Source organism: Mauremys reevesii, linkage group 1, assembly GCF_016161935.1.
Source record: "Mauremys reevesii isolate NIE-2019 linkage group 1, ASM1616193v1, whole genome shotgun sequence".
Classification (NCBI taxonomy): domain Eukaryota; kingdom Metazoa; phylum Chordata; order Testudines; family Geoemydidae; genus Mauremys; species Mauremys reevesii.
Window position 1 is genome coordinate 52693069 of NC_052623.1, and position 20140 is coordinate 52713208.

Genomic DNA, 20140 nt, shown 5'->3' on the forward strand with positions numbered 1-20140 from the left:
GCCGTGTCCACAGGTTCGGCCGATTGCGGCTTCCACTGGCCCCGGTTCGCTGCTCCAGGCCAATGGGGGCTGCGGGAAGCGGCGCAAGCCAAGGGATGTGCTGGCCGCCGCTTCCCACAGCCCCTATTGGCCTGAAGCGGCGAACCGCGGCCAGTGGGAGCCGCGATCGGCCGAACCTGCAGACATGGCAGGTAAACAAACCGGCCTGGCCTGACAGGGTGCTTACCCTGGTGAGCCACGTGCCAAAGGTTGCCGATCCTTGTTCTAGTCCATGATGTCTGAATACAATTGAAAATAGTAATAATACTTAGCATATTTCATCCTGAAAACATTTCACAAACTTTAAGCCTCATAAGATGACTGTGAGGTTAAGTAATCTGCTGTTTTATAATGAAATACATCAAAATTTAGGTTAAATTGCATTTATGAATGAGTTGTGTCATTCCATAAAGGCTGCTATAAATAAATTTACTGCAGTTTGGGAGCAATGTTGTTAGGTTGGGTGTTAGACTAGGGAATTTGACCTCTTTTGGTCTATTCCTGACTTAGTCACTGACACTCAATGGGCTTGATCTTGCAAGGCTTTGAACTGTCAGGATTTGATCTAGCAAAGCACTTAACTAGACACTTAACTTAAGCATGTGGATATCCTAATGGAGTTAATGACACTACTCACACATTTTAAGGTAAGCACATGCTTCACTTCTTTTTTGGTCCAGGGCCAGAGTGCTCATCACTTTGCAAGTCCTCTGACAAATCATGTCTAGGTTCAGCAATTCATGCATCTGTAAAATGGACATATTTCCTTACCTTGGAAGATGCTCAGACACTGTGGTGGGGAGTGTCGTATAAAAATTTAGACCTAGTCTACACCACAAACTTAGAGCAACTCCAGACGCCTTATGTTGACCTAATAATATATGCGTCTGCATTACTGCCAACTTAACTCGCCTGTTACATCAACTTAATTACTCCACCTCCACAAGAGGTGTATCACTTAATTCAATGTTGGTGGGTCGACAGAGAGGCAGTGTAGACGCAGTGTTTTGTAAGTCAACTGAATTGGCCTCCATGAGTGTCCCACAGTGGTCCACTGTGATTTCTGTGGTGATCATTTTCAACTCCTCTGCACGGCAGCCAGGTATACGGAAACAGCTCTTCCCCTCTTAAAGATTCTTTCCAAGTTGTTGCAAGATGTAATTAATGTTTTTAATGCACTTTGATATTAGATGAAAGGCACTATAGAAGTGCAAACCATTTTACAGTTCTGTTTGTGTGTGTGTGGATAAAGAATATTAAGGTGCATTGCTGGTGGTAAAAATAAAAAATTCAAATGGAGATAAAAACAAGAGCGAGTTTAACCTCTAAGTATGAACTTACAGCACTCTTTGAAGGAGAAGATAAAGCTTGAATACTATCTGAATTATTATGTTTTCCCCCATAGGTAATAAGCTCAATGAGCTCCCTTTCAGAGTATTGCCTGCCCTCTATTCTGCGCACACTTTTTGATTGGTATAAAAGGCAAAATGGCATAGAAGATGAATCTCATGAATACAGACCAAGAACAAGCACTAAATCCAAAAGGTACACTCTTGAATAAACATAATCTGGATTCAAAGATGTAATGTATTACATTTAAGTGTTCAGCTTCTGTTCTACTTTTTATTTAAGTGGCTCTTCAGGCATTGAAATTTTGGAAAACAGGAATTTCAGGAAAATTCTCGTATTGGGTGACATTTCTGAATTTCAGGAAATCAATTTTTTGTATATCAATTTGAATAATCACTTTTTAGCTGAATAAGCAAAACAAATGTCTAAATATTTAAAGGGCACTCTCAAGATTCTTGGGCTCTAAATACTACCTACCTGTATTATAACATACTATCATTTTATTCTTCACATCAAGTTTATAGGAGTCCACCCCCAGACCACCTGAAGGAGTGCAATATTCTTACAATTAAAATTATGCTCCTGGATGATCCCATATCAACCAGAGTATTGGTCCTCACCACCATTTTGAATTTTGTGAATGCTATTTAGATAGTGCTTTTCATCTATTGTGTCTGTCTGTTTTACTTTTGTGAGAAGGTACTGTACTGACAATAATCTCCAGGCACATCAGAGAGCAGGATTGTTATAGATTTAGTAAGCTACTTGTTCACAATAATAGAACAGATGGTCTAAGTAACAGTAAAAAACACAATAGGTTGCATACTTGCTTTCTCATATGCATATATCCATATACCAAAACACTGCAAATAGCTCACTTGAAGAGCTCTAGCACAGTGGTCCTCAACTTTTCCAGACTACTGTACCCCTCTCAGGAGTCTGATTTGTCTTGAGTACCCCAAGTTTCACCTCACTTAAAAACTACTTGCTTACAAAATCAGATATAAAAATTCAGAAGTGTCACAGCACGCTATTACTGAAAAATTGCTTATAAAATATATCAATTGGAATATAAAAATTGTACTTACATTTCAGTGTATAGTATATAGAGTGGAAAAGCAATTAATTGTATGAAATGTTAGTTTGTACTGACTTCACTAGTGCTTTTTATGTAGCCTGTAAAACTAGGCAAATACCTAGATGAATTGATGTACCCCCTGGAAGACCTCTGTGTACCTCCAGGGGTATGCATAACCCTGGTTGAGAACCACTGCTCTAGCAAATATTAACCTGATCCCAAATAAGTAATATATGATGTATTAATGTTCTATTGTAACTTTGCCTTAATGAAGTTTCAAAACAAAACAAAACAAACCCAATAATGCTACCTAAACTTCATTGATGTAATTGATTCTTGTGTTTTAGGGAACTAGATAATTGCCTGTATCTGAGGTCTGCTCTTAGAAGAGAATTTTTTAGAGAGAAGTTTTAGTACAATTTTATTCTTTGAAAACTACAACTGCTTGAAAAGTGGCCAATAGTTATTGAAGTCAATTGGAGCTATGGGTCCTGCTAGAACTTCAGTTGTTCAATGAGGATATAAGATTAGCATTTCATTTCATAGATTGTTATGAAAAATACACTGGATTTTCTCAGATTATTGTAGACTAGCAAATCAGATCGCATAGCCTTTATATTCATCCTGATCAATGAAAGCACTAAGCACATGGTTAATTTTAAGCACAGGTAGCCTAGTAGAAGTCAGTGGGATTATTCATATACATGAGAACTGTGCTGACCTTTACTGTTGTCTCAGAAAAATACCCTACTTAAATCAGTGTAAGTTTTGACTGAGAAAGGATACAGGACTGGACTTTTGGGGATTGATAGCCATACACTTAAAAGTTCAATTTTTCTCATTACAGCTTTTCAATATACTTTAAAACTGAGCAAACACTTATTTAGATTGGAAGCTACTCAGAGCAGGACCATTTCTTGTACATGTTTTATATAACATCCAGCATGCAGTTAGCATTAATAAATAATGAAAGTAGAAAGCTAAGGAAGATATAGAAAGAGGATGCTGGCTTCTTGTGGATTCTCAACCAGTTTAAGGCATAGAAAAGACAGATAATGTCTTGTTTATTATCCAATCAGATGTTGAAACAGTCAACCTCAAATAAGCATGCTAACTTGGACTCTTTGCTAACTTCTTAGTTGTTCAAAAATTCAGTTTCATGTTATATTAAACCTACTTTTTACCCTATTGTGCTAACAATTAACTGCACATGGGTGAATTAACTGGTATATAATAGCTGTCACATAAATGAAAGTTGAAAGAGACACCATTAATCTTTCCATATGTTCGAAATATCTCTTCACCCCACATCATACCACATCAAATCACTCAAAAACAAATGTGGTGTTTTTAATTATGTTTTAATTTTAATTATACTTTACAATATCCTTTAAATCCTTTTAATTGTCCTTTAAAAAGTGGAAGTTAAATTAAGAAAAATAGAAAGGAGCATAAACTCTGGCAAGTGAAGTGTAAAAATATAATTAGGAAGGCCAAAAAAGAATTTGAAGAACAGCAAGCCAAAGACTCGAAAAGTAACACCAATTTTTTTTAAGTACATCAGAAGCAGGAGGCCTACTAAACAACTAGTGGATCCATTGGATAATCGAGATGCTAAAGGAGCACTCAAGGAAGATAATGCCATTGTGCAGAAACTAAATGAATTCGTTGCATCAGTGTTCACAGCTGAGGATGTGAGGGAGATTCCCAAACCTGAGCCATGCTTTTTAGTTGACAAATCTGAGGAACTGTCCCAGATTGAGGTGTCATTAGAGGAGGTTTTGGAACAAATTGATAAATTAAACAGTAATAAGTCACCAGGACCAGATGGTATTCACCCAAGAGTTCTGAAGGAACTCAAATGTGAAATTGCAGAACTACTAACTGTGGTATGTAACCTATCATTTAAATCAGCTTCTGTACCTGATAACTGGAGGATAGCTAATGTGATGTCAATTTTTACAAAAGGCTCCAGAGGTGATCCCGGCAATTACAGCCCAATAAGCCTAACTTCAGTACCAGGCAAATTGGTTGAAACTATAGTAAAGAACAGAATTATCAGACACATAGATGAACACGATTTGTTGGGGAAGAGTCAACGTGGTTTTTGTAAAGGGAAATCATGCCTCACCAATCTACTAGAATTCTTTTGAGGATGTCAACAAGCATGGGGACAAGGGTGATCCAGTGGATATAGTGTATTTAGATTTTCAGAAAGCCTTTGACAAACACTCTTAAGCAAAGTAAGCTGTCATGAGATAAGAGGGAAGGTCCTGTCATGGATCCATGGGTGGCGGTGAACCACCGGCTGGGGGAGGCTTGCCCCCAGACAGCCCCGCCCCTCACCTGAGGACTCAGCCCCTTTCTCCCGCTGGACCGCCCCCCCCCCTACGGCCACCAACCCTTCCCCCGACACAGCCCCAGGCAGGCAGCGCGCAGCCCCAGCACCTGAGAACAGGGCGTGCGGCCCCCGAGCACAGAGCTGGTGGGCGGTGTGCAGCCCCCTGGCCCTGAGCAAAGGGCGGGCAGCCCCAGTGCCTCCAGCCCCTTCTCCCCACCACAGTGCTAGGCCACGTGGCCCCAGTGCCCAGGGCCCCCTAGTTTCCTGGCCCCCCAACCCTAGCCTCAGCACACTGCTTCCCTGAAGAGGAGCAGGCAGCAGCCTGCCTGGGCTGGGGCCAAACTGGGAAGGGCAAGCAGGGCTTCGGGGAGGAGCATGGGCGGGGCCACGCCAGGTTGTTTGGGTAGGCACAGCCTCCCCCAGCCTATGCGACACACCGCCCATGCATGAATCAGTAACTGGTTGATGAAAGATAGGAAACAAAGGGTAGGATTAAATGGTCAATTTTCAGAATGGAGAGAGGATTACTTGTTCGGTTCATTCCCTCTGAAGCACCTGGCATTGGCCATTGTCGGAAGACAGGATACTGGGCTAGATGGACCATTGGTCTGACCCTGTAGGGACATTCTTATGTTCTTATGTATTTATTTATGAAAAATCCTGCAAGGTCACCTCTGTAACTACAGGGCATTTAGATATTCATGTCTGGCTACTAGGCCAGCATGAAGATTTTCTATTCTTGGGAACTTGATTACAATTGAAGCAAAAATCAGTAGTGATTATAAAATATAATGTGTTGCTGTTGATACTACTAGGCTTTTTTCTTTTCTTGTTTTTTAAGTTCTAATGCTATCTGACTGGAATATGAAAAAGATACTGAATTTCACCAGGCCAAACAAATCTTTTCTGAAAATAATCTTTAAACATTGCCTGAGGCTCTTGCGAGTCTCATTTTCTTGTCACTGACTAAAAATTATTCATCAACATTATGTATATATACTTTCGATGCCCAAATTTTTAGTACAGAACATTAGTCAGTATGACACAGTAAACTATCATTCACCCCTAATTAAATGCAGAAGGCAAATTTTCCATAATTGAGTGTGTAAAGTTAGCCAATTAAATACATATCTGGTCAATGGTCTTTGACTTCAGCAGGATTTATTAGTACTCAGACCTCTGAAATCCAGGCCTATGATTTAGGTGTCTAACTATGGATTTAGGTACCTGACTTTAGGTACCCATGTTTAAAAAATGTATCTCAATGGGAGCTGCTGGGTGTCAAGCAAGCACCTAAATCTGGATTTGGGAATTTAACTTCAGGCTCCTATTTTTGAAAATCTTGACCTAAAATAATTTTTGACTAATACAACATTCTGGTACTGTTTCCACCTTCAAAACCATCGATAATTTAATAAACAGTGACCTTGAGAGTGAGATCGAAATACAAAATCCACTCTCTAGATTTCAGTTCAGCATTACTCAATTAGAGCATAAAAAGAGAAAATGGAGTACCTGAGAGTTGAGGGAGAAAGCGCCAACATGGGTCTCTGGAGCTGGAAACAGAGAGAGGAAGTGAAGGGAGGGCATGTCGACTTCTGAAAATAGATGAATGTGACAGGTCTGTACTTGTGCTATTTATTCTAGATTTTAAGAGACTGTCACTGTACTGCCTTTCATTTTTTAATTTAGGATTATAGTTTGAAAAACTGGAACTAAAACCCAATTTATGATTATTTGTATACTTATAATTTATGCAGACCTATTATATAAAATAAGACACATGTCTCACTACTGTTTTATTTCTTGTTTTGATTTTGCAGTGATGAACAGCAGCGAGACTATCTAATGGAAAGAAGAGATTTAGCCATTGATTTTATTTTTTCTTTAGTATTAATAGAAGTTTTGAAACAGGTATGGGATCCTTAAAATAAATGATTCTTTAAGAAGTAAATGATTGTGAAGTTGTACAGTATTTCATCTCTCAGGCTAATTTTCAAATTATTATTAATTTATATGTATAACATAAATAGTCTAGCATAGAAATGGTTTCTAAACCAACTGTTTGTTTATTCTGTCCTCTCTTTCCACATATGGGAAACATCTTATTGAACTTAGTATTAATATGGACTTCTTTTTGCCATATTTTTCAGAGATGACATATTTCTCTTCAGTACTAAGCTGTCTTTATATTTTTAGCCCAACTTTCAGATAGTATAATATTTATTAAGGGACGATATAAAAAATAATATTGGCATTGAAGTATGAAGCGTAAACTTTAATATTCACATGGCAGTTGTTTTATTTGTACTTTCAGATTCCACTTCATCCTGTCATAGACAGTTTGGTACATGATGTTATTAACTTGGCTTTCAAGCACTTTAAATATAAAGAAGGGTAAGGCTCTTTCCCACACAAAACACAAAAAGAATTGCTTGCTGAATTGTTTAATAAAATTGTACTCGTTAAAGCAGTGTGCTTTCTCAACTATCTGATTTATTTCTTGCTAGGTACCTTGGTCCTAACACTGGAAACATGCACATTGTTGCAGATCTGTATGCAGAAGTAATAGGTGTGCTAGCACAAGCTAAGTGAGTATACTTAAATACATTGCCTGTTGGAAATCTGAGAGATTTTAATTTTATCATTCTGGAAACATGGATATTTGGATATTCTTTATTTTATAGTTTAAAGAAACTGTAAATCATTTCACTTTAGCACTCTGTTCTCCAAAATGTTCCACTGCATGGGAGCCTATGGAATCACAGAAGGTGCAGACTGGGTTTCTGCATCCAGTCAAGCAATTCAAACTAAATTCAACCAGACTACAACAGCTTTAGTTTTCATCACAGATGCTATCTGTGGAAAGCCTAAAGGGATGGAGAGACCTAATTTAAATGAGTCTTTCTACTATGTGCTATTCTTTCCCTAACTTGGCAAAGCTAAAAATGACCCATACCCAGTCATGGAAACATTTTTTTAAATGTTCACAATTATTGCAGTTTAGAACTAAATTTAAGTGGTGCATTTTTTGGAGCTTATACTGATGTCACAAAGATAATTTTGGGACCTGCTGCTATTTTGTCAAAAATAGTCAAAGTTATTTTTAGGTTGAAATGAACATGAATGAAGCAAAATATTGGTTAGTTTAATAATCTTAAAGTTGCAAGCGTTTTTTTCTTTTTCCATTCCCTTTTTTAACATATTCTTTTCTTATATTGCTAGTTCTTTTATTTATCTTTTGTTTCTGTCCATTTTTTTTATTGTTCTTTGTTAATATTGTTATACCAATATAATAAAAACCTGCAGGATCTTATTAAGAGGAATAAGGCAAAGATGCCACATTTATTGTAAATATAATAATAAGGCAAAAGATAAAAATAAACAACATTGTTTGACTACTTATTCCTATTACTACTTATTCCTTACACACACACACACACACACACACACACACACACACGCTCATTCACACAATCATTCATTCAAGTTCTGTATAGGTGTTATAGTTACCAGGCTAGAAGTTGCTCATGCCAACTATCTTGGTCATGAGGATGGAGCCGAGTCTGTGACAGATGCACCTGATGCTCCTGGAGGCTGGCAGCAGAACCAGAGACTCAAAGTCCTCAGTCTTTGGAGTTCATTCTTATAGGAATTAATTCATATGTTACTCTATGGGAGCTGTTTCATCCTGCTGTTGCTGACTCAATGGCTTTACACTGTCCAAAGTTTGTGTTTTTCATCCTTTCAGGTGATGGGGTGGATCCCAGTTTACCCTCCGGGGGTTGTCTGGTGGTCCACTTGACACGTTCTTCGTCCGATGGATACTCCCGTTTTAGGCTGGCACCTCCCTAACCATTCATGCACATTAAGCATTCATTAACGTACATTCCATATCTTAACCATATTTTAATGTACTGTCTCCACCACTTTTGGAGTGTGTGTTAATTCATATGAGACTCCCGGCCCTGTAATCACAGAGGGTGGGGGTCTGTTTGTTTACATTGTATCAATTACAGCTTAAGGCTAGCATAGTGTTTACATCAAGAACAAAGTCTATTAACTTGTTTGTAAGTTTTACATAGTAATAGAGTATCTTTCACAGGACAGATACAATCAATGTTTACAAGTTTTAACAGAAGAACTAAAAGATTTTTGTACTTGGTGAAACTGGGGGGTCACTGTCACTTGGGGGAATCACTGTTAGTACCTTCTTTATTATCCCTACAATATACATTGTTAATTATATTAGAGTCAGGGGGGCTGTTTGTGGAAGCAGGCCTCACACTTGTTAGTGTTTGCAAGACTGGGTTTTAAGTCATGACAAGAATAACAGAAAGAAATAATAACTCATGGAGACGTTGTGTGGGAGGTTGAAGAAAGTAAGCTCATATGATTGCTGAACACAGTAATAGCGATGTATAGAGGATTACATAGTTTTGTTTTAAAAAGATACACAGGACTGTTGTGTACCATTCTCCTTTAGGAAGTCCGTTTCTTTCCCCATGCCTCCTCATTCTTTCCCCTATCTAATTTCTGTGTTTAGTTTCTTGCCCACCTCTGTCCCTTTCACCTGTTTTCCTCCCTGTGTTTTCCTCTCCACAGTTTTTAATTTATGGTTCCAGTTCTGAATTCTGTTTAATAGTAAACAGAGCCATAAGCAGTTACTAGCACAACAATAAAAAAGAAGCACCTATCCTGCTTTTTTTAATTACATTTTTACCTCTTATTTTATTCATGGGCTAATTGTGAATAGATCAAGATTTTTTGAAATTTTTCAAAATTATTCAATTTTTTTTTTTAGAAGTTTCATATACTCAATGGCTTGCTACATGAAGTAACAAAATCCAAAATTAAAACTGAATTGCTTGCTCATGCTAGATCACATAAGTCTCATGGTATTGTTTCCTATCACTGGTTTCCTGGTGTGAATGCTCACAGAAAGTACATTTTGAAGCCCACTTTCTACAAATATTCAAGCCCACAAGCTTAAAATTTGCTAAGCATCTGTACTAGTAAAACTTGATTGCATAAATGTTTAAAGAAAGCAAACAGAAAAGGGGCATGGGCAGTACAAAGTACATTTGTTTAATAATTCAATATAATATTCATAGAAATATTCATCAGTAAGACAGTCATCAGGACATTTAAATTCCGTTAGTTAGTTATTGAGCCAGGATTCCTGAATGATTACTGAATTACAAGGAAAACAGATGACATGAGAGTACATATGAAATAATTATGTACTCTCATGGTGGATAAGTCATTGAACTGTAGAAAGTGATCATGTGTAAATAAGAGGTGTTTTTGTGGAAACACAATAAGGCCTCGATCTTGCAGCTTCCTGTGCCTCGGCATACTGCTTCACTTGCATGGAGTCCTATGGAAATTAGTTGGGATCTCCACATTCATAAAAGTTCATCTAGAAGAAAAAGTTGCAGAATCATTTTCTCATTTATATAAGTTTCTGACCTAAGCTTCCATAACATTTTAATTAATCTAATCATTATAGGCCTGACCCTGAAAATACCTGCACATACATTTGTTTAACACATATTAGTAGTCCCATTGACTTCTTTGAGATTGCTCATACAACTACTTTCATGACTAAACTACTCATATGAGTACTCGCATGATCCAATGTTTGCAGGTCAGGGCCTATATTAAGGAGTGTATTTTCAGCCTGATTTGTGCCATTTTAACTGCATTAACATTGGTGGTGTTAATGTGTTTTAAATAATTGTTTAAAAGATTCTGCCTACATTATTATCTATATTCGATTTTTTAAAATGTTTATTCTGCAGTAAATTGAAATAGATAAAAAAGTATAATGTCTGAACAACAGATTTGAGGGAATTACTATATCATATATCTCTTGTTTACTATGTGAAATCATTCTAAGTTGAATCTCAAATAGAAAGTTAGAGTGGAATTACCAACAAGGAATTAAAAATTGTAACCTTTATCATAGTAGAATTCTGTTCCAGGCCTTTGGATGACAATGAGTAATTTAAATGTCCTTGGGCACAGTACACTGTAAAGTTGCAGTTTCCAATGTATGTCAAATAATACCACCACCATCTAAAATATATTGTGGTTGCCATTAAAAAATCAGCATTTACCATCAGTTACTTTCTACTCTGTGGTATCTGAGAAACCACAGTATTTTCTTACACTTGGAATAGAAATTATCTCTGGTACCTAAGATACTGTGGTGGTGTAACAACTATAAAGAAAACCTGAAGGCTAGCACAACCTATCTACATATTTTTATGGTTATCATTTGAACATTTTCCTTTGAAAACTTGACACATGCTTGCAATAAAAATGTCTTTTATCCTGGATTTTCAAAAAAGTTTGAAGGATTATTTTATGGTAGAGTTAGCTTATGTATAAAAAGAAGCACGGTGAATTAAAATTAGGAAAGTTCATTAGATGCAGTAATGGGAAAGGTCTAAGATCAGGCAATAAAATTTTCTCTCATTCTCCAATCTTGTGGGGACTAGGAGCACTGTGGAAACAGTACACTCAGCCTTTGGGAGGAAGGGGAGCATTTTGCATTGCTCTCAATCCATCCATCCTGTCAATCTATCTTTAATGGCCATAAAGATGTGGCAACTTAATGAAGAGGTTTTGAAGAGGGAACTATTGGGAAAATGTTGGGGATGAGAGAGGGAGGCATCCCAGAGGACAGTGCGCACACACACACATATACCCTAAGTAAAAGAACCACACCTAATAATATATATTAAAACTCAAATAATGATTAGTGATAGAATAAAAGAGATATATTATTATATCTCTTTTATTGTTTCTCTTCTAGATACCTTACAATACATGTCAAATCTTACTACCAGTCTATTGTTTTGTAACTAACCAGTATGATTTCATAGATTTCCTGCTGTGAAGAAGAAATTCATGGCAGAATTAAAAGAGCTGCGGCATAAAGAGCAAAGCCCCTACGTGGTTCAAAGCATTATCAGTCTAATAATGGGGATGAAATTCTTTCGCATTAAGATGTATCCCGTGGAGGACTTTGAAGCCTCTCTTCAGTTTATGCAGGTAACATTCTTTGATGTAGACCACACTTGGGCTGTCTTACTTAACAGTTTAATTTGCTAAATTATATCATGCTGTAAAAGGCGGGGAAAATCATCTTAGAACACTATAAAAAAAATCCTCATTTTTTTGGTCCTTAATGCACAAAGGACACTATTCCTAAAATATTAGCTTACATGTGGGTATCTTTATTCTTTTTCCCTGTGGGCATTTTTTGTGACAGATGGACACATTGGCAGTCACCATTCATTTTTTTAAAAATCTATTAAAAATACATGCTTTTTTTACTGGCCTGTGTATGGAGACTAGCTGAATGAAGATTTCTCAGAGATAAAAATCAATATACCCTATGGTAATATTAGGTGTCTGAAAGAAAGTATTTGAAATATTAATACAAATATATTTTTTGTTTTCTATAAAACCTAAATAGCAACTGCATACGTTTTATTTTGGCAAAATGCTTTATATCATATTTAGCAACATAGAAACAATCTCTTTTCCCTCTTCTCTTTGGAGCAGCACACCCATAGTCCATATTGGTTATGTTTCCATGTGTGCAGCCACATTCATGAATGCTGACATATTTTTATATAAGTTATACAGAGGTGTCATGTTGCACAATTTTGTGTGTGTGAAATGTACATTGATGGTATGAATAAATGGTAATGTTTTCTGATAGTACAGTGCTATTGGAGCCCATTCTTGCTCTCTTTGAAGGCAATGGCAAAATTCTCATTTAATGGAAGCAAGATGCGAATTGAATCTATCTAGATTTTTGTACTGTAGTCATCACCATACTATCTGAGTGCCAAACTCACCATCACGCACAGAATATAAATGTATTATAATAAGTTTTAAAAGTATGTATTAGAATCAGCCATACTTGATGTGTTTTATAATACAGCTTGCACTTTACACATATATTTACCATATAATAATTATAAACTACGGGCTATATTGTAAATTGGTTTACATGCCCATGCAAGGGAGGAAATGATAGTAAGAACCATCCTTGTATACTATATAGACTGTGTGCTAACTAAGGCAGGGAGACGCACTGTCCCTGATACCTTTTTATGTTGCTATGGAAAAAGTGGTCTGATAATTGCAGAATTCTCAGGATGGGGTGAATTTATAAAGGGCCTTCACCAACTCATTGAATGTGCTGATGTCCTGGCTTTTGTAGGAGATAGAAGGAAAACTCTTATAAGGCCTATATTTTATATGGATGAGAGACCTGGCCTCTTGCTAAAAAGAGAGAAAGGCAGCTAACTACCTTCAAAAATAAAGTCTTGATATGAGTTTTGGGGATAGTAAGAGAGAATGATTTATAGAGCAGATCTAATAGGGAACTGCTGGAAGTCTATGAAGAGCCACCTACAATAACTCATCTCTTAACATTGTAGTTATGTTCCTGAAAAATGCTACTTTAAGCGAAACGATGTTAAGCGAATCCAATTTTCCCATAAGAATTAATGTAAATGGAGGAGGGGGGGTTAGGTTCCAGGGAAAAAATGTCGCCAGACAAAAGACATTATATACATATACAGTATAAGTTTTAAATCATTTAAAACAATTTAATACTGTACTCCCCAGTGATGATTGTGAAACTTGGTTGAGGCAGGGGCATAGTGGGGTCAGAACGCGGGGGCTTGCCCCGCTCCACCCACCAGGCATTCCAGCTGGGGAGTGGGGTTGGGGCGTGGGGGCTTGCCCCATTCGGCCTGGTGCTCCAGCCGGGGAGCGGGGTCCAGGGCTTGCCCATTTCCCGGCTGGAATGCCGGGTGGGCGGAGTGGGGTAGCCACCGTGCCCCGACCCCGCTCCCCAGCCGGAATGCCGGGCGGGAGGAGCAGGGCGAGCCAAACAACCTTATAATGGAACATTGCGTGACTTTAAACGAGCATGTTCTCAAATAGATCAACAACCTAATAACAAAACAATGTTAACTGGGATGACTTTAAGTGAGGAGTTACTGTATAGTAAATGTAGTGAAATCTCAGCAACTCCAGTGGGCAGGGCATGTACTTAGGACAGCAGAAGACAGACCAGCTAAGCCTTTCTTGGAGGGACGTCCATATAGTGTCTAATCATCGAAGAAGAAGATGGAGGATAATGTTGATCAAGACCTTAGAGCTCTTAATGTGAATTATCATCAATGGGGAAAAATTGCTCGTCACAGGAAGGGATATAGGCAAATCATGAGGATGACCAAGGACCTGTATTGTCTATAGACTCAGGGAGGAGGGGGAGTATCTGTCTGGGCCTTGGGCCCAGATATGCAGGAGTAGCTGGAGCTAGGTGCCTGTTTACTCCGTTTCCAGAGCAGTTGAGGAGAGAGGAGTGTGGAATGGGCACATCCATGGCTCCTTCCCCTCCACTCACTGACCAATACAGCAGTGGGGATGGGGGTAGTAGTTTATTGCAGGTATAGCCCCGTAATAAATTACTACCCTCCACAGTGAAGTGCTCCATTCTGAGCCACAATTCATGCCCTCGGAATTACTTTAGGCTGTGTCCTTGAAACATAATCTAACTCAAAATATTTAAGGCTGGGTTGTCCCTTGGTCCACGCACCTACTTGGTGGAGTAAAGAGGCAAAAGGTGATTCCATATTCCCTTCTGTGCCATATCGATCCGAATGCAGGGCTGTTACTACTGCTCCCACAGAGATGGCTAGGCCGGAATGGGGATTGTGGGAAGCCTTGCATTTGGTCCCCTAATTAACCAGCCTGCACAAGCTAAAGCAAATGGAGTGTCATGGACAGAGTCACGATTCTCTCCTGATCTGTTCCTGGGACAATGCACTGCCTCATGCCTAGGGCAGATTGTGAATGTGGAACCTAAACCTTAATTGACATATAAAATGTTCTTTGCAGTATAAGGAAAAAAAGCTATCACATGTGCTTTTAGCAAACATTGTGATGTCTTTATTCCACCTGATGTGCAATTTTTTTTCTTCTCTTTAATTGTCTGCCAGGAATGTGCACATTATTTCCTTGAAGTGAAGGACAAAGATATCAAGCATGCATTAGCAGGACTGTTCGTTGAAATTCTTGTACCTGTAGCTGCTGTGAGTTTTATTTATTTGTTTATTTATTTGCATGATTTTTTCAAGTTAGATTCGAAAGTCAACGTATGAAAAACAGTGTTAACATGAAATCTCTTTTCAGGCTGTTAAAAATGAAGTGAATGTCCCCTGTCTGAGGAACTTTGTTGAAAGCCTGTATGACACAACACTCGAGCTTTCTTCTCGAAAGAAGCACTCACTGGTAAGTAATCCTGAGAAGCTGAAGCTAAAATTCTTCATCAGAAGGCTCTCTAGGCAAGATTCCCAAAGGGCTTGCAGAATTGTTGCAGAACCATTTATCTGCATCTGGCTCAATGTACAATTAATTGCTATTTCAAAAGTATATGTTATATCCACATCTATTTTAGTCTGAATCCTCTAGGTGTTTTCAGATCCTGCAATTATGATTATAAAATGGTCAATATGTGTTGTGTCTGACCATTAGCACAGAGGAAAAACTTAACAGAGAGTGCATTGCCTGTCAAGTGAGAACTAATGGGACATGTGAGAACAGCTCTTTCAAAGCGGTTAAGTAATGTTTTGCGGGAACAAACCAATATATAACAGCCTTTTAAAACAGCAGTGCCTTTTTACACAGCATGTTGGCTAAGAATCTCTCCATTTCATATTTTCTTCAGAGATTAACAGTGGCTTAACAGTGTATAGTTGAATTGGATTAAATGGAGCACTGAGTCAGGTTGATGCTGGCTGCCTTAAGCATTCTATCTTTCCAGCTGGGTCAGTGCACCTCAGCACTGCGGACTCTGTAAATCCGTTTTGAAGTCTTTGGCCTTTTAAGAAAAGAAAGTTATTTTCATTGGTCCTTTCTTATTTTATGTAAAAGTCAAAAGGACCTCCCTATCCCTCACTATCTCACTGAGTGTTGGGAGGTGATGCTATCTGATTTCATTGATGGACTTGTACAGGCACACTTGTGACTGCTGCTGTCATTACTCCAGCCAGTTCCAGAAGGAAGTCAAAATACTTCTTTCTGGGTGAAATTCTGCCTCCATTGAAGTTAGTGGGAGTTTTGCCATTGGCTTCAATGGAGCCAGGATTTCCCCCTTTCGGCACATGTGTAGCCAACCCTGTTGCGAATGTTGAAACTACAGCAAACTAAGGATCCAATTCTTCAATCCTTATGCTGAGGAGAATTTTCCCAAACAAATAACCTCATTGAAGATAATGGGGCTACTCACTAAAGTAAATTCTACTCAGTTTGAGTAAGGGATAGAGGTGGGGCCTTTCTGTGAGATTGCTCACATACAGAAACCACATAATGAAAAGTAATGAAATAGAATAGACTCCTGAGATGATCTATTAGAAAAGCAAACATTGCAAAGAGGAAGAGAATGGTAAGCAGCTAGCAGTGATAGCAGTAGCTGCAGATATTTCCAGGGAAAGGACTATTGGCCTTCTTTAAACAAGAATACATGCTACTTTAAATTTTAGGGGTTGAGCTTTTGCTATGAGAATTCTGTTTTGGGGATTATTAGTCATTGTTCAGTCAATATGCATGTAACCTATCTTGTCCTGTAGGCAGAGCCGTCCCTAGGAGGGTGCAGGGCCCGGGACATAGGTGCCAAGTTTCTAATCTGCTGGGGGTTGCTCCCCTCTGGCTCCACCTAGGACCCACCCCCACTCCACCCCTTCCCCCAAGGCCCCACCCTGCTTCTTCCCACCCCCGCTCTGCCCCCGCCCTGCCTCTTCCCCCACCTAGTTCCACCCCCCCGAGTTCGCTGCGCCCTCACTCCCCTCCCCCCCAGTACCTCCTGATGCAGCAAAACATCTGATCCGTGGTAGGTGCTGAGAGGGAGGAGAGGTACTGATCGGCTGAAACCGCCGACGGGCAGGAGGCACTGGGAAGAGAGGGAGGTTCTAGTAGGGGGACTCCGCCTCTGTCCACCCCACCTTTCCACCTGCTGCTAGCTGCTCACCTTCCCGCTTGCCTCCTCACCCCTCCCGCCTCATGTCCCCGCTTTCCTCCTCATTATTTTATAGAAGCGTGGGGGGCCCTGGGGACCGGGTCGGTCGCCTCAATTTGCCATACCCAAGGGACGGCTCTGCCTGTATGGGGCTGTTCATCTGCCAAATACATGATGTTTATCAGTCTGGTGAGGAAGCCTTTTGTGAGAAAGCTTTAATTCTCCTCTGGTTACTACATTTCTGTGTGTTTTGATGTAGAATGCTAAAAAGTTATATGTATTTGGTCTTATGTGTCAGCGAACTTGGAGTTAAACTAGCTACAGACAATCTGTGCCCTAGGTTGAGAGAAACAGGATTTGCATTTTACAGTGAGATTTACATTTAGGGGCGAGCCTTAGGCTGAAATTTTAGGATTAGTTTTAAGAGTCCATTGTGTTTATGGTGCAGAAAGTTGCCTCCTCTTTGGTCATTGTTTTTTAAAGGCCTGACCTGGCTGCATTTAAAGAAGAACTGACCCAGAGGAGGCGCTTGGAACAGCAGATCACTGTCAAAATCAACATATTTATTCCTGACTTTTAGTCTAATATTTTAGCTTAACAATAGCAATGCAAATGTCAAATGCTGGTCAGAACAGATTTGGGAAAAGAACCCCGCACACAGTGTTTGGTTTTCTATCCTTTGTCTTGCCCATTTTTACATTCTGCCTAACTCCCCTACAAGACTAAAGCTCCAGAAGGCTTATGTTTTGACCATAATTTAAACCATGTGCCCCTGGGATCTGACAGTTCTTCAGATAAATGACCATGGATTTTGAGGGGAGTTAGGTCTTCTGTAAACAACAAACAATGGACTATGGGGATTCTAATGCTGAGTATGGCACACACAGTAATTCCCCAGCTACTACATTTCTCAGTTAACTGACAGAAATTAGCCCTATGATGCTGCAAAATTTTGGCCGATCTTTAGGATTTATGAACAGTGATATACTTAGGCATTTGATTGTTTTTGGTGCAAATGTGATTCTAAATCTGTACAAAGTAATCCATACAAATTCATAACAGCTTTAGAGAAACATTCCTTTTAAATTATGTTATTGAACAATGTGTTTATGTTGGCTGGTGCATATAGCATAACACAGGGGATCTAGGACTCTAAATGTACAATGGTTCTAATGTTAAATTAGTTTGATGTTTTGTTGACATACAAATAATCCTGTATCATCTTTCTTTCTATTTAGGCTCTGTATCCTTTGGTAACATGCCTGCTTTGTGTCAGTCAGAAGCAATTCTTTTTAAACAGATGGCATATTTTCCTCAACAACTGCCTATCCAATCTCAAAGTTAGTATCTTACTTTCTTTTTTAATAATTTGCTAGTTCACTATACGTAGCCTGGGTCTTCTTTAGTTTTACGTGATTTAGCTAGACCAGTGGTTCTCAAACTTTTGTACTGGTGACCCCTTTCACATAGCAAGCCTCTGAGTGCGACCCCCCCTTATAAATTAAAAACACTTTTTTATATATTTAACACCACTATAAATGCTGGAGACAAAGCAGGGTTTGAGGCTGACAGCTCAAGACCCCCCATGTAATAACCCCGTGACCCCCTGAGCGGTCCCGACTCCCAGTTTGAGAACCCCTGAGCTATATTATTGATAATAGCTGAATCTATCAGTAATTTTATTTCATAGCAATGTTTTTATAATTTAACAATACAAGATTTTGTCAATGAAAAAAAATATTCCTACACCTAGTTTGAATTTCTCATACCTTTGTTAATGGAGAGTGGCTTGAACCAAACAATCCGAATATTGTCTATGCACGTGAGGACAGACTAAATTGTTGGTAAAAGTTGTCCAGGAATGGAGTGGAAGAAGAAAATTGCCAAATGTTATCTTTGAACCTTTTATTTCATTCAGTCAGGGGTTCTTAAACTGGAGCACTTGCTGCTGGCCTGAGGAAAGCTGGCTGGTCACATGGTACTGATTCTCCTTGTTTCAATCTGAAAGTCTCATTAAAGAAACTAAAACTAAATTAAAATGTTCGTGGTACTACTGTTTCTGTCCACCTAAACAATTGATGTTCTTCCCCAGGACTGATACATGGTTTACTAATTATTACCACAGCCATTTTCATCCAGTCCTTAAGGAACTAAGAAATATTAAAACATTCACCTGATGTGAATGTATGGTATGTGCTTCTTTAAGAAGATGCTTTTTCTCTTGTGTGCACACCCTGTGATGCTATTCGGTGTACAGTAAAATTAAGATATTTTGTTGGCTAGTGAAAGAAATGTAAGAGATGTGAAACCTACATCATCACTTATTGATTTAAAGAAGGAGAGGAAGGATGATCTTGTAGTTAGGACTTGTTCCAAAGCCTATTACATTCAGTGGGAGTCTTTCCACTGACTTCAAAGTGCTCTGATCAGGCTTTTAGTCTTTCTGTGCCTCAATACTATTATCTGTAAATACCTTACCTCACAAGTCTTGTGAGGGCAAATTCATTCATATATATCAGATGCTCAGATATTATGATTGCGGAGGCTATACTAGAATTTAGGCCAGGGGTGGGCAAACTTTTTTGGGCTGAGGGCCACATCTGGATGGCGAAATTGTCTGCAGGGCAGGGGGTTGGGGTGCGGGAGGGAGTGTGGTGTGTAGGAGGGGGTGTGGTGTGCAAGAAAGGGATCAGGACAAGGGATTGGGGCAAAGGAGGGATGCGGGGTGTATGAGGAGGCTCAGGGAAGGAGGTTGGGGTGCAGGAGGGGTGCGGAGTGCAGAAGGGGGCTCAGGGCAGCCATGCAGGAGTGGTGCGGGGTGCGGGAGGGGGCTCAGGGCAGGGAGTTTGGGTGCAGGACGGATGTGAGGTGCAGGCAGAGGGCTTAGGGCAGGGAGTTGGGGGGCGAGGTGCAGGAGGGGTTCGGGCTCTGGCCCGGCGCCACTTACCTAAAGTGGCTCCGGGGTGGCAGCGGCATGCATCGTGGCCAGGGCAGGCTCCCTGCATGCCTGCCCTGTCCCTGGCCCCACACTGCTTCAGGAAGCTCTGTGTCCCCTGGGGGAGGTGGGGCGGAGGGCTCCGCATGCACTGCCCTTGCTGCGCCTCCAGGTACCTCCCCTGAAACTCCCATTGGCCACTGTTCCCCGCTCCCGGACAAAGGATAACTCATGGAGGCAAGGACAACTCATGGAGCCCTCTGCTCCCCCGCCCGGGGGCCTCAGGGGCGTGGTGCTGGCCGCTTCTGACAGTGGCACGGGGCCCATGGCACCACGGGGGGCAAT

General features: G+C 39.8%; 1 protein-coding gene across 4 annotated transcripts in view; it reads left to right on the forward strand.

The window, feature by feature from the left end:
• Positions 1–20140, forward strand: part of FRY (FRY microtubule binding protein) — a 385515-nt gene that overhangs the window by 185887 nt on the left and 179488 nt on the right. For all 4 annotated transcript variants that reach the window (XM_039535002.1, XM_039535008.1, XM_039535030.1 and 1 more), the window contains 8 exons: positions 1445–1584; positions 6632–6722; positions 7126–7205; positions 7319–7399; positions 11702–11870; positions 14846–14938; positions 15039–15137; positions 18099–18200. In XM_039535002.1, coding sequence (XP_039390936.1) covers positions 1445–1584; positions 6632–6722; positions 7126–7205; positions 7319–7399; positions 11702–11870; positions 14846–14938; positions 15039–15137; positions 18099–18200 — 855 coding nt within the window. The remainder of the gene's footprint in view (positions 1–1444; positions 1585–6631; positions 6723–7125; positions 7206–7318; positions 7400–11701; positions 11871–14845; positions 14939–15038; positions 15138–18098; positions 18201–20140) is intronic.